This window comes from Pholcus phalangioides, unplaced genomic scaffold (assembly GCF_987345545.1).
Source record: "Pholcus phalangioides strain wild (caught in Gottingen) unplaced genomic scaffold, Ppha-v1.0 ptg000010l_1, whole genome shotgun sequence".
NCBI lineage: Eukaryota > Metazoa > Arthropoda > Arachnida > Araneae > Pholcidae > Pholcus > Pholcus phalangioides.
This window is the reverse complement of record NW_028301603.1, coordinates 17,952,431-17,967,396: the sequence shown is the minus strand read 5'-3', so window position 1 is coordinate 17,967,396 and position 14,966 is coordinate 17,952,431. Positions and strand designations below refer to the sequence as shown.

General features: G+C 35.1%; 1 protein-coding gene across 1 annotated transcript in view; it reads left to right on the top strand.

Annotated features, from left to right (window-relative positions):
* GlcT (ceramide glucosyltransferase) overlaps positions 1 to 13,727 on the top strand; it is a 35,112-nt gene extending 21,385 nt beyond the window's left edge. The window contains exons 7-9 of the mRNA XM_089237768.1: positions 3,069 to 3,155; positions 5,663 to 5,852; positions 7,866 to 13,727. Coding sequence (XP_089093894.1) covers positions 3,069 to 3,155; positions 5,663 to 5,852; positions 7,866 to 8,039 — 451 coding nt within the window. The 3' untranslated portion in view covers positions 8,040 to 13,727. The remainder of the gene's footprint in view (positions 1 to 3,068; positions 3,156 to 5,662; positions 5,853 to 7,865) is intronic.
* Positions 13,728 to 14,966: the final 1,239 nt, after the last annotated feature.

Here is a 14,966-nt window from a genome sequence, read left to right as displayed (position 1 = left end):
TGCGAGTCACTGAAGTGATCTACGAATAGTTCATTCTTACAAAATTGTCTGAAATTGCAGGCCACATTTTGCCATGTGGAGTGGATTGAGTTTGCACAAAATGATTTACATGATCGCAAATTTTAGTTTTTTCCCCCTTCAGAATAAAACTTGTTATTCCTAATAACAGCCACTTCCCAATGGCAGCCACGTTTTCAGTCCCATTAGTGGCCTTTCGTTGGGAGGCTTTGCTGCATTTTGTAATTAAAATGCAAAATATTTTGAGGTTTTTTGAATGGGCTATGAACCAAATTCGTGTATTCTCCATATTAAACTATGTTATTTATATTACATGCCAACGCTATGCTGTCTGTAATGTTAATCTATTGTGAAGATGCATGGCGGCACTTTCAGAATGTATAATACAAGACTACGAGGTTTATGTGTGATGTGGTAGCTGTGACCTCCCAACCCCGTTGCCATGCATGCACCCTAAAGCTGATGAATCCACCACATGTTGCTTCTCTTGTGGCTAACGGAGATGGGTGAAACCAGGCATATATTAAAATAAAAATGAGAAATTATATCGGAATGGATTTTTTTTTTCATAGGCTTATGGTAAAATTATTTTCTAGTTTAACTCTTGGGCAATTTAGTTTCCAAGTTGTTGGTGATGGTTTTTGGAGTGAGTACATTGGACGATTTGCTTCCTATTATGAATTAAAGAACCACTGTGGTTTTGTATTTTTCAAAAATACTTTGTTAGTGTCTTTTTCCCATATACACAAGCATATGTAGGGAGAGCAAAGGGGGTCCCGTGCCCCCCACAAGACCAAAAATTGGGGGGATTAAAATAGCGAAAGAAAATACCTTTTATATAGGGGCTGTTCAAGTATTACGTAAGCAAATTTTTAGCTATTTTTGACCCCCCCCCCTCGTGAGCAAAAGTAGGCAAAACGTTGACCCCCCCCCCCCCTTGTCAGCAAAATTTCGTCATCAGCTCTGCCCCTCTGAAACCTATCTCATATTGATGGGATCAGAGACGTACACACGGGGGGGGCTCTCCCGTGGCCCCTTCCCACGATCAAAAATTTATTTTTTAATAAAATAATTTTTTTGTAATTGAAATTTCGGAAGAAAATTCCTTTATGTTATTATAGTCAATTTCTGTTAATTTCAATGTTATTTGAAGTCTATAAACTTAAAATTTATCTAATAAATTCATTGCGACCCACCCTCTTAGCCATATAATGATAAATCACATAAAGTTCCTTGGCCCGCGGACCAAATATGGCCCTGTGAGTTACTTGATGTGGCCTGCCCTCTTGAAACCTAATTTTGTAAAAAAGAACTAAGCGGCACATTTACAGATCGCTTAAATGTCCCGTGGTATAATTCCAGAACATTTAAGCGGCCCGTGGCATATTTTCAGATCACTTAAATGACCCGAGACACAGTTCCAGAACACTTAAGCGATCCGTGACATATTTAGAGATCCCTTGAGTGACATGTGGCGTAGTTTTAGAGCACTTAACTGGCCCCCAGTGCTGTTCTACATCACTCAAATTACTCGCGACGCATTCTCAGACTGTTTAAGTGATACGTGGTACATTTCCAGATCACTTGGATCCGTGAAACATTGAGGTCACTAAAGTAGCTCTGTAGGGGACTTATCAATAGGGGGATGTTACTTCAATTGCCTTACTTCTTTCTTGTTTTTGGCGCTCCAAGTAAGATGCCATTAAAAATATTTAATATTTTCATAAAAGGTGGTTGATGATGTAAGCATTATCCAAACCTTCCCCCTTGTCATCAAAAGTCAGCAAATTGGAACCCCCCCCCCATCGATTATGACGTAATACTTGAACGGCCTCATACTATATTAACCAATTTCTATTAATTTAAATGCTTTTTGAATGGTGGTAACTCAAAATTTCTTGGGATGAAAACTTTTGTGGCCCTCTCTCCCCAAGCCTTTGTTACCCCCCCCCCCCGCAAAGGTCAATCCTATGAATGTTCCTGCCTACACAGTTCTTTAGTGGTGGGTCATTAATTTTTGATGGGGAGGGAAAATATATATTCACACCTGAAACTTTCAAGAAGAACTCGCAAAATAACTGTTCAATATGGGTTCTGATTCAAGGAAAACACTAAAACAGCTTAGGGTTGCAGACATCCCATGTACATCAGCTTCCAAAAGTTAAGCACACAACGGCTTATATAATACAATGACACATCATTTTAATCTTGACTCTCTGAATTGGATGATTAAGGGAATGCAAACATGCAGTACTCATGTTAGTCTCTTCATGTTGAATGTTTGGTGCAAAGAACTGGCAGATATTGTCTTTCCAAGTGATGCTGTAACCATAGATGTAACAGCTGTGGAGGTTGCTCATTGATTTCACTGGGCTACTATGGCAATTTACAGCTAATCACGTGTTGGGAACCCTCAATTGACTGTCTCTGGTCAACTGTTTGACTTGTTTGGAATTGTTTCCATAATTGCTATATTGCTGTGGTAGCCAAGCAGATTTGACAAGCGACCTCCACAACTACATCAGAGGGGATCACCACAACTTTACATCCATGATTGCAGCATCACTCGGTAAGACAATATCTGTACCGTACTGTGCACCAAAGGCTCGATATGAAGAGACTACGTTTGAGTACCATATATCTTTGTGTTCCACTAACCATCCAATCCAGAGGGGCAATTTTAAAGTGGCATCGTTATAATATATAAGCCGTTGCAATCTTAGCTTTTAGAAGCCAATATGTACCAGATTCAATTCAAGTACCTTAGCCTTAAGCTCACGTGCTTATGTCTCAATGGTTCCTCTGTCTTGCCATATGCTTCCAAGAAAATATATTAACCCCATGTTATCTACATGTTGCAATACATATTGTTTTAAAAGGCATGACACTTTTAAAAGGTAAGTTGTAAATGTTATCATGCATTACGTTTTCTGAGACATTCAGCACTTCCAAAGCCTGAGCAGTGTTTGATTATTGTTCACATATGATGATGATTCAATTAATGTCTTTATTTATTATTATGTTTTAATGCAAGTACTGGTATTTTGCAGGGGCTACTCATTAAAAATAAGTTCACAGCCAGCGTGGCAAAATTCTGGAATATGTGAATTAGAAAATTTCAATAACAGGATATCCAGGTGAATACAGATTGCTACAGTGTTTTTTTTTTCCTCTGTGAATTTCATGTTCCGATTGTTTTTTTGTTTTTTTTCACATTTCATTTGAATTTTGTATTATGCAGTGCCATTCATCTCTACAATGTATAGATCAGATTAATCAGTAGCAGTAAAGATGTAATTGAGAGCTATGGATGTTATGCAAAGATATATGATGGAATCGCTTTCTGTTATTCATGTGTATAGATGTGAATTTCAGGAGGAAAATTCTACAGGCCTCTGCGGAGAATCAAGCAGCTGTGCTTCTGTAGTGTAGTGTTCTAGCACACTTGTCCGGATCAAAAAGGAGAAGTATTTTGATTTTCCCCACAGAGACCTGTAGAATTTTCCTTCCAAAATTCATCGGTATCACATCTCGCATATGTGCTTATTCTGTTGTCTATATCTCTTCCATCTCAAATTTGTGGTGCAGTCTGCAACACTTCAATTATTGTGTCCAAAAGAAAAGAAAAATTTACAAACACATGTACAAAAATATATTTCCCAGGACAATGTACTGTAGCGATTACTTCAGCTCATGACAGCCAAATTCGTTAGGCATGAATGTCCTACAAAACCCTTCAATCTGATTCATTCACTGAGCTATAGGGAAACTGAATTCAAGACTCCCAGTTGTAATAAGAAAGTGTGCGAGCCGACATGGGGGAATACAAAAGTGGTTGTAAAGGAGCAAAATGGGTAAATTATAGCCTTTCGCATGCCTATTTTAGCTTTTAAACTATTGGGAACTTCAGTATTTTTTAATGCAGTCTATTTTTTTTTTTAAATTGCATTAAACTCATATTTTATTACTATAGCTGTATGTTTGTCGAAAACAAATGGTGATATAGTGGTCTGCCTTTAATTGCACTAACTGATGGGGAAAATTAAAGGATTAGATGGAAATAGACTTCACTTAAGGGTTCTGAGCTATAGAAAAATGCTTAAGAGGTTTCTATAGGGATAATTTTATAAGACATTTAAAAAAAATTAATTAATTTCAAGTTCAACTTTATAAGTCAACTCTCATTATAGCGATCATTCCATTACAATGACTGGTGGGATAAGTCCCAATGTTTTCATAGAATGACTATATAATATGTTATACTTTCGATATAATGACCCTGTTAATATAACGTCCATTTTCTACAGAACAAAGGGGGTAGTTATATTGAAGCATCAACTGTATTCAGTGGCATGGCAGGGGGCAATGAATGCTTCCCTCAATCAGAATTCTGCCAACATTGGTGTCTATCTTCCTGACAATGACTAACGAATTCTTCAAAAATTGTGACAAGTATGAGGGGGGCAATTTGTGTTCAATTCATATTAGAAACAGTTGCCAGAGGTTGGCAGTTTTCCCACCAAATTGGGTTTGTTTCAAAAAGGTTTGGGGAGAAATTTTTTGGCTTTGGCGGATAGCGGTTTTTTCCAATGGTGTTTGTGACGATTTTATCTTATTTTTTAATTTCTCGTGTAAACAGGGCTATTGCATTGCCATTGAGCTCGATGTTCTGCCTTTTTGAGGACGTGCAGAAAATTCAAGGTCATATAGATCTGCATGTATTTTCCAATCACGCGCAGTGATGGTAACTCGTGGGAAGTTTCCCATATTCGTTAGAAAAACTAGCCAAAATTTGTCCATGTGGGAAATTTTGAAAGCTCATCAAACAAAAGAATTTTTTGAAAAATAAAAAAATGCAGTGCAATACTTTTCTATTGTAAAATACTTGATAATGTGTATTTCCCACAGTAGGTGGCAGCACATTTTTGAAACGTGGGAAAAATTAAGTCAAGGTAAATTTAGCTCGATGAGGTTACCATCGAGATTGAAATTTTAGCAAGAAGTTTCTTTGTATACCTAAAATTTATTTTAATTGTACCTAAATGAGGAACAGAATAGGGTGCCTAATTATATTTCACCCCCCACTGACAGATACCTGGGTATGCCACTGACTATTATGAACTATTTGAGATTTAAAAAAAAGGTGAATAGGAAATTGTAATTATAAAATAAGGTAATTTGAAATTTTCAACTGATAAAGCTTTGTGGAACTGTTAACAACTTTTTATTATTTTGAAAATGTAAGTATTTAATAAAAAATGTCATGTATATATATATCAAAATATTATATAAATATCAATAGAAATAGTGGTTTTTTTTTTTTGCGAGAAAATAGTTCCTCTTATACAAGGTATATAAACCCAAAAAAAAAAGTTTTACTTTTTAATAGCGTAAGTATTCATTGTTATAAATTTCTTTAAAGTGAAAGAATGTATGTCTCGTAGTTTGGATTTCTTGCATTATATTTACACATTCAGTGAATGTTTTGCCTATTTGGCATTGAAAGGGTGTGATGCAGTCATGTACAGATGGCTCAGAGTTCTCACCCCAGTTTCCCCCACAAGAAAATGTTCCCCCACTGCGCAGAGATGTGAAATTGTTCAATTTCTTATAGCTTTGTTTTTCGTTTCTTCCAAAAAACCAGGTGGGCAAAGCTTAGGTTTGCTATGGTTCCGTACACCATAATCTTCGAGCCACTGTCCGAATGTGTTGTCCTGGGAGCGTGTGCAGCCTGGGCAGTCAATTATTTGTTCCAGTTTGATGTTTTTGTAGTCTATCTAGTTCACATTCTTGCGTGGATCATTCTGGATTGGATTCTCCTCAGTGTTATACAGGTATGATTGCAAAAATACTATTGATGTAGATTGTATTTAGAGATCTGTGCCTTTATGCCTGTATACAGTCTTATGTATTGCATAAAAATACAGGGCGATTATAATTAAAGTTCCTGTACTTTGAGTAGTTTTTCCTCAGAAACTACTCATCCGAATACAGCCAAATTTTTAAGATATGTTAATGAGGCTATGGAAGAGAGATTTATCAAATAAAAAAAATTAGTTCAACTTTCAACCACCAGGTGAAAAAGTGGTGGGCTTTTTATTACATTTTCCATATAGCGTATATACCAAGTTTCTATGCAATAAATCTACCACAATAGGTGCTATATAGTAGTTTCAGTATACTGACACTACTTTGGCCTATGTAGCAACCATTCTGGAGGATGTATTCCGTTTAAACTTGATATATACGCTATATGGTGCATGTAGGAAAAAAAAGACAATTTAATTTCAAAAAGTGCCACTTTTTTACCTGGTGGTTGAAAATTGGAATATTTTTTTTAATTTCATAAATCTCTCTCCCATGGTTAAGATATCCTAAAAATGTGGCTGTATTCAGATGAGTAGTTTTTAAACTACACACAGGAAATTGTATTAAGTACATGCAGGATAATTATAATCACCCTGTATATACACTGTAAAACCTAAGTCATTATTCACATTGTTGAAAAATGATGACTGCCTAAGCAAAGTGATAACTTGAGCAAAATGGCATCAGTTTCGATTTGCAATATTGTGAAAATTTAAAAGCAATATAAAATTTGTTTAAATGTAAATTAAAATTACAATATTAACAATATTTATAGATTAAAAAAAGTTTAATTTTGTACTTTTTTTTAGCTTTTAGGGTTTAACTTATTGTGTTAACACATACACTGGTACATTGATGATTCATACTAGTGATTTTCAGTGTAGACAAATCAGAGCAACTGTTAGCATGTTTGCTTTTGTTCACAGTAGAACTATTGCACATAAATTTTACATACACATGAAATTTAATATTAGTATTTTGAATTCTTTATCAGTAGTTCATAGTACAACTATAAGATAATCTCAAACACCGGGTCCACCTTTGACTTGGGGGGGGGGGGAGACTGGGCAACGAAATGTAGGCATTGTAAGGCCTAAACTTGAAAAATGTCTGGTTCCTCAACAAAGATAGTTTGTTTAAATTTGAAACCCTAAATTGGTGTGGCCCATATAGAAATCGGGCTCAGCTCAATCAGTCACTGACATTTCAAGAATTTTTGTTTTTCAGTCTGCTACAGGGTTTAAGCTATGGTCGTATTTTTCGCATTTTGCAAAAAATATGAAGATAAATGCAAACAAAAGACTGAATTTTTCCTTAACCAGAAAACTGATATGGTTTATTGTAGGCTCTTTCGAAAGCTGGTGAAATGGGCAATTTCTTTTTTTTTCCAAATTTGACCAATTAGCTAAAAGGGTGTTTGCAGAATTGGTGTTAAAAAAATTTGGTGACTATTTGATTTTACACACCTTGCCAATCTTTCAGTGCTAGTAGCTTGCCATTAAAACCAGATATTTCAATGAAATTAGTGTCGCTTTATAGCATTTTTTCTGCTCTTTTCAAATATGTGCTTAGTTTATGGGTAGGTCTCTCAGAAACATCACAAATCTGGGTTATTCTGACTTTGACAAATTTTTGTCCCACAATCGATTATCCACTGTAACCCAAACGGTTCGAGATAAACCAGGATTGGTGGGATGTTTCATGATCCACTTCAGCTCATCTATCATCCCCCCCCCCCTTTTTCATTTGGCAGAATAGGTTGAATTCTCCCAGTATATAGTGTGATATTGTGCCTCACTGTATGTGCAAGAGAAAAAAAAAAAAGTAATTTTTCTCCATTCTCTCAAAACCTCAAACCATAAATGAAGGATTCAGCACCCTAATAAGTGTCATCCAATTGAGATGGAAGCATTCAAGTGTTGAGAATATCTTATGATCTTATTTTGACCTGTTTACTCATGTTTTTCATTTATTTTCAGAATTATTCACTGCCATTCGCAAAGACAGATTTTGTGATTGCCTGGACATTCCGTGAGATGAGTGCATTTTACCATTACTGTAGATCTCTTTTCGACCCCAGCGTACGGTGGAGAACTCGTGTTTTTTACTTACACTGGGGGGGAATAGCTGAAGAATTCAAGCCAAAAGTGTAAGAAAACCGACGTGAAACATTTTGTTTTCATTTTAATAACAAAGGAGTATCATGTTTTTTTCCCCCTGATGAAAACCGGAGAAGGAAAAAAAAAAGTTCATCTAGTTCATCTCTGCCCTTGTTTGACAGACACGTCCCGCTAATTGATTGAGCAAATTCAACATTGAATTATGCGAGGAGAAAGAGTGGAATACATGGTATACATATATATGCAGGATGAAGGTTCTCTGTTGACGGCATTCCATCCCCTGCACCGCGTGCGGACTTTACTCCTCTAGCTGCTGGTCAGTGAAGATTCAAATTCTTAGGTGTAAATATTTTTTTCATTATTGTAATTTTTGTTTTCTTTTTTTTTTTTTTGTATAAAGTTCCTGGGAGACTGCGGCCCTCTGTGATTGATCATAATTATATCATTATCTCCTTGATTCTCCCAAAATAAAACTGCCAATGCTCAAGGTCGAGAAAAAAAAAACATAATTATACTGATTTTTTTTTTTCTTTTTTCATCTGTTTCGATGGAATCCATAATTGTTCAGTTTCGTGACATTGCCTATCGCAAACTTTGTGATATTTGTCCTTTTTCTAAATTTTTGATTATGTGTTATTATTTTTTTAATATTGTATTTCCAACATTTTTTTGTTAACATTTATAACTACGGAATCAGTCTGAATATTTCACACCGATTCTATCCGGAACTTTCTAATTTACTACGAAGATTAACATTGCCACCTTTTGGCAGATGAATTGTTTTCTATTTTTGTTTCACCCGACAAATGTCATTTTCCTTGCATTGGTTTGTGGATGTGCTGAGCGACTAACGAGGAAACATCGAACAAATCTTTTGACTAACTTTGCATGGACAATTGCCTAACATACGCATATATACATACATATATTGTACAAAAAACAAACTTATCTCTACGTATAGACCACCAGAAATATTCTATGATATTTGTATTCGATGCTACTTCCAGTATTTTTTTTTAAAGTATATGAAATGTTTTGATTGGATGTTGCCTGTGTGTAATATTTTGTAAGGTTTTTTTTTTCGTAAAGAAATGTTTACACCCGTATTTATCCCTGTTATACGGGGAGGAAAACTGAAATTTTTAACTGTGTTATTTCATATTTATTACTGTTTTGTGATTGGTACCGAAGATACAAATTAGGTTCCAAATGTTGAGAGTCGGGATGTACCTATACAACTGTTTTGTGCAGACTTCTTTGTATATTGGCTGTTTCTAGTCAGTGTGATGCATACCCAGCAGGTATGAAATCCCTCAACTGCTTCACCATTTTAGGGTATTGTCGATATCTGAAATTTGAATACAGTAATCGATTCACTCACTCAATCGGCAGGCAGATATTTTTAATCGTTTCACTTGCTTTGGAAATTGCTGAAATCTTGTCTTATGATCTTCCTAAAAACAATGTAATTTCAAGGTTCTTCCAGATGTTTAAATTGGTTATCATGCTCTTTAAATTCAATCAAATATATGAGCATTATCATTCATCTTGTGTAATATGAATTTGCGTGTAGCGAAAATTTCCTGCCTTAAAAAAAAACCAGCATTTTGAAAGAGTCTGCTCTACAGGATATAGAAACATCTCTGACCTAAAACAAATCATATGAAAAACAAACTGAATCTTTTTTTTCTTTACTCATTCAATGTATTTCTTGAAAATCTGCTTTGCGACCACCATCCAATAACCTAACTTTTACTCTGTAACTGAAAGTGGAATTAACAAGACCAAAAATTTGTGTTGGGATGCAATTGATGCCACAACAATAATTTTCATACTATATCTTCAGACACATTTTCTCTCTTCTAAACAATCTTCCTTCTTTGTCATTCTTTCCAGTTTACTTGCCTTTTTCTGTCACATCCCTCTCTCAGACTTTGTATTCTATCAGTGGTTTTCTGCACATTTCTGACTTCTTCCTAGAACTTGAATAGATGATTTTTCCCAGAAGCCGTGAAACACTGTCCTTCTGATCTTGTATGTGGCAATCTTCTGTGTCCTAAACTATCACTTCATAACTTGTTTTCCCTCTTATTCGAATTTTGATAACTTTTGTATTCTTGAGTTGTCAGCTCTGGACTATTCTTCCAGATGTGTCTCTAGCGAAACTGAAACATCCCTCCTAAAACTCCTAGACCATTGTTGGCTTTCTTCTTGGAAGCACGCTCTTTCTTGATTGATCAGTGAGTTCGAGTTGCACCGTCTGTTTCAATCATGTGAGGCCTTTTCTTTGTCAGCTGCAAGCTTGCACAACACTCCACCTGTCATTCTCTGTATGTTCTATATTTTGCTGTAAAGAAGCTGAACACACCTGGAATGAAAGTTCAGAGCAGACATCTCAGGGATACAAAGATTGTCAAAATTAGAATAGATGAAAAAAATTAAAAAAGGTACTTTAGGACAGAAGACCGCCACACATAAGAAAAGATTGGAGGTACAGGCAGCTTCTGGAAAAAGAAATCTATTCAAGTTCTAGAAAGGAGTCAGAAATGTACAGAAATTTGCTGATAGAATACAAAGACAAAAAAAGAACAGTCAATTTAAGCTGATGGGAATGTGGCTGAGAAAGAAGCAAGTAAATTGGAAAGGTTTGACACAGAAGGAAAGCCGTTAGACAAGAGAAAATGTGTTGGAAGAAAGCTATGGAATGAAAGGGAAAATTATCATTGTGGCATCAATTGGAGATTGCATCCCAAGAGTAGGTTGTGATAGTTTTTTCTCCTATTTTAAAAAACAAAATTTGATAAAGTAAAATAATTCCAAAAGCACCATATGGGGGCATGTATGTATATAACCTTGTAGTCTTTTCTCCCCTATGCTCTACTCATTTCTAGATAAAATGTGTAAGTTCTCAGCTATATGATTCTCCAACTTGTACAAAGGTAAGTGGATATTCAAACTTGTGTCCAAATAGCGTTATTGTATTCCTTCATGTGATTAGATGGTGCATTGTACAGGATTCAATCTCTTTGCCTTTCAATTTTTTCATTAATGATCTTGATTATGTGGCGCAAAACTGAAAATACTATATTACTTGTGAACTATGCTAATGAAGGGAGTAGTTTTTTTTTTTTTTTTGTATTTCTCTTGAGTCTGGTAATTTTGCTGAAAAATATTCTGTCAAGTACTTATCATATTTCAATAAGGCAACGCGTTATCCAGTCAATCCATTCAGAGCCTGTTACAACCATGATTTGTCAATTAGAAGACAAAGTCAACTGAGAATAAAAGAGCAACTCCATGTTTTCAACATCGCTATGCTTTGTGTAATTTCATGTCACAGTGGTGATTATGATTTCGATAGTTTTATTTTTTAATTTAAAATTACTTTTTATAATTAAGTTTCCAGTATTAAGTTTCTCCGTATGGTTTATTTGTATTGGTTTTATTTTTTTATAGTTATAGAGTGTGATATAATATTTCTCCATAAATCGTGCATCGATCGTGTGGTTTTATACTGGAATTTTCTGGTGTTCATTTTAGAAAAAAAAATGCTTTGATACATTTCCAAGAACTTCACATAATTTTTCTCGATGAAGAAATGTTTTTACTACATGTCCAATTGTTTATTGCTTCGAGTCCCATTTCCTGGATTTTATTCCCAGCAGTGTAGTTTTTTTTTTTTTTTTTTGGTGGCATCAAATTTTATAGAAAAGTACTTAACACACATGATAATGAGTTGTATTTTCTGTGAGTAGTAATCAGTGATTATTTGAAATTTGTCATTCCATATCGCATGTATCATCATCCCGTCCTTATCGTAAATTGCTGCAGTTTCCATGTGTTAAATTTTATTTTATGTTGTTCCTTTGTGATTATCGCAATTTAGACCTCCATCCATGTTTTTTGTAATTTATTTACATGAATTTAAAATCCATAATTACTTTGCCATTTAAACAAAATCTTATAATCGCAAAACTTGTTATGATACATAGTGGAACTTCAGTTAATGAGCATAATTCGTTCCTTGGACAAGCTCATCTAAATCAATAGCGGAAAATCGATTGTATAGTGGAAAGCTGAATAATTTGTTCTAAATTATATTTGGCATAAAATGGCTAATAAAAACTGCATTCTATCAATAATACAACACAATAAAATATAATAAACATTACAATTATCCTATAATAAAATAAAAAAAAATGCCATAAATAAACATAATACAATAATTTAAAAAAAAAGGTTTTCAAATTAAAGTCACTATAAATGACAACAGAGGTCCATCGTTCAGGACGATTCACTGACTCATTGTTGCCTGTTATTCTTTTTGTGTGACTTTGAAAAAACCTCATCCAATGACTCTTACCTTGTTCCTTTTTAAGGATTTTGAGATGGAAAATTGCATTGCATCATTGGCTAGATTCATTGCACTGCTACAACTTTACTTGGGTGGTTATTTTCTACAAAATTTTGCATGGCTTCCCACATTTTATACATCTTTCTTATCTCACTTGAAGTGAGGGATTCCTCATTTCTCTTTCTCCTCCTAAGATGAAATCCCGTTCCTAAGCTCTTTCTGTCACGTGCAATGTCCTATGGTACACCTAGTTCTGTATTGTGAACAGTCACAATCCTGTTCATTTTCCAAGTGAGGCACACTGACCAGAGACTGTAGGGAAGAATATTACCCACTGTACATGTGCAGGAGAAACAAACTATTGGCTCAGTTGTGATAAAGAACTAAATAAACAAAGCAAACTTTTTCTCTTAATCTGAATCGTCACTCAAATTGAATCATTTTGTTGAAATTTTTTGCTTGTTAACCAGTTCCATTGCTTATTGAATCACAGATTTTAAGATTCAGATTTTTCGTGAGATAATGATGCAATTGTGCAGTTTCATGAAAGATGTGAAGTTTTTTTGATAAAATCTTTGCTGAGAAGAAAATATGTGGCTGATTGAAAGTGATTTGTAGAACCAATATCCTTTTTCTTGAATGACTCATTCTGATTAACTTTGACCGTATATATGATCCTCATTTCACTCTGTCTCTATAGCTTCCAACAAACTTTCATCAATGTCATACCCAAATTATAATCTGTTATTAGTTATGTCAGTTTCAGTATTTTTGTATGTTTGTATTTATAAATCTGTTTAATATGAAAGTTTTGTGTTAACTTAGTGCTGCTTGGTTTGCTTCACTCAATATGTATGTTGTCTTTTTCTCTCCTTTGTCACGTCCTGATTTACGTGTACAAATTTTATTTTTTTGTTGTTGGTTCACAGGATGCTCTTGAGGGAAGTAATTTTCCTTGTAATGAATATCGATTTGTTGCACACAGTGTATTACGCAATATTTCCTATAAGAACTTACCTAACAGTTGTGAATCCAAGAAAACAGGGTTGAACTGATTGAATATCGTAATGAAATTACTTGTCAAGAGAAGGAAACTGTTTAGTTTCTTCTATTTTTCATCGTCATTTTCTAAAGCTTTTGTTTTCATTACCACCTGCATATTTCTGTGATGGTTTTTTTTATTGAAAAGAATTTTTAGACAGTATTATTATGTATGTGTCATTGACCTGCTCTGGAAAAAAAAAAAATTGACGTCTTTGTAAATTTGAAAAAAAAAAAAAATTGTAAATTGAAACTTCCTGTTGTGGGGTGAAGCAAAAAAAAGATTGATTCCAGATAATACTGATTAAAATGTAATTGCATTTTTATGTCTTGTTTAGCTTTATTTGTTGTACACATCCTCTTTTGAATCTTGAATGACCTGACACACCCCGCTTCACATCTTCAGCCTTTTGCTCAATGGAATGTTTTGTAGTTAGAAGAGAAGCTGCCCTGTCTTAATGCATGGGTCCACTGGGAGACCCTGATGGCAATACAAATCTAAGTACAGTAAAACTTCTTTTACAAAACCAAACAATTGCGTTATTTTACGCCCTTCAATAATAAGTCTCGTTTGCGGTCACCCCCCTCTCTTACGATTTTTTTTTTGTCGTCCCGTCGGTGTCCCCAAAAGCAAAAATTCGCATTTAGGCAAATTCTTGAACCCCCTCCAAGTGGACCGTGTGCGGATACACCTGCTTAGTTACGGCACTGCGCGTCAGCATAATTCAAAAAATTGTCCGTTATTGGGGGGGGGGGCGGCATGATAAAATGACCTTGTGCACAAAGAATATCTTCCAGAGAAATTTTGAGTTGCTAAGCTGCAAAAAGTATGGCATAGAGAAACAGGTGTTTGCTCTGGATATTTTTTCACCAAAATAGTTACCTTGGGGGGGGGGGGGAGCCCGGAAGAGGTTCCCGGCTCATAAGTAATAAGTAGGGCTAGGATATTTATGCTCTTAAAAACTAATGTCCTAAAACTTTTCATTCCTCTCTCTCTCAAATAACATTCGTTTTAGAAAAATATAACACTGCGGTCTAAAAACTATTTTGAACCATTTTTATTGTTTGAACAGGAATTCGTTTTACTTGCTTTATCACGTAAAAATACCGAAATATGCAAGAAAATAAAAAATATGCAGAGACATATATAGAAATCGGAGCCCTACGAATAAGGTTTAATCCAAAAATCCTTTGACCCGTGAGTGGTAAACCAGGCAAAGTTTCGTTTCCTGATTCAGCAACCTTTTTTTTACTTGCTTACTCCAGAATTTATCCGAGGCTCAAAACTAGAAATTCTTACCCGTAACTAGGCATAGTTTCGGTGCCCCTCTGGTGTAGATATATAAGATGCACCAGTATAACGATCCCAAAAGCTTACATGTAGTCAGGGACGGGCTTGACTATTTTGTGGCCAGGTGCGAAAGCAGCTGCTCCGAAATTATTTTTCCCGATCCCCAGGTTCCGATGCCTATGTTATTCTCTGGCATAGGCATCGAACCCATTCTGCTGTTAAATGTGGGTGCCATCTCTACAACAGCTGCACACAACAATGCAAGGGCTAGCCG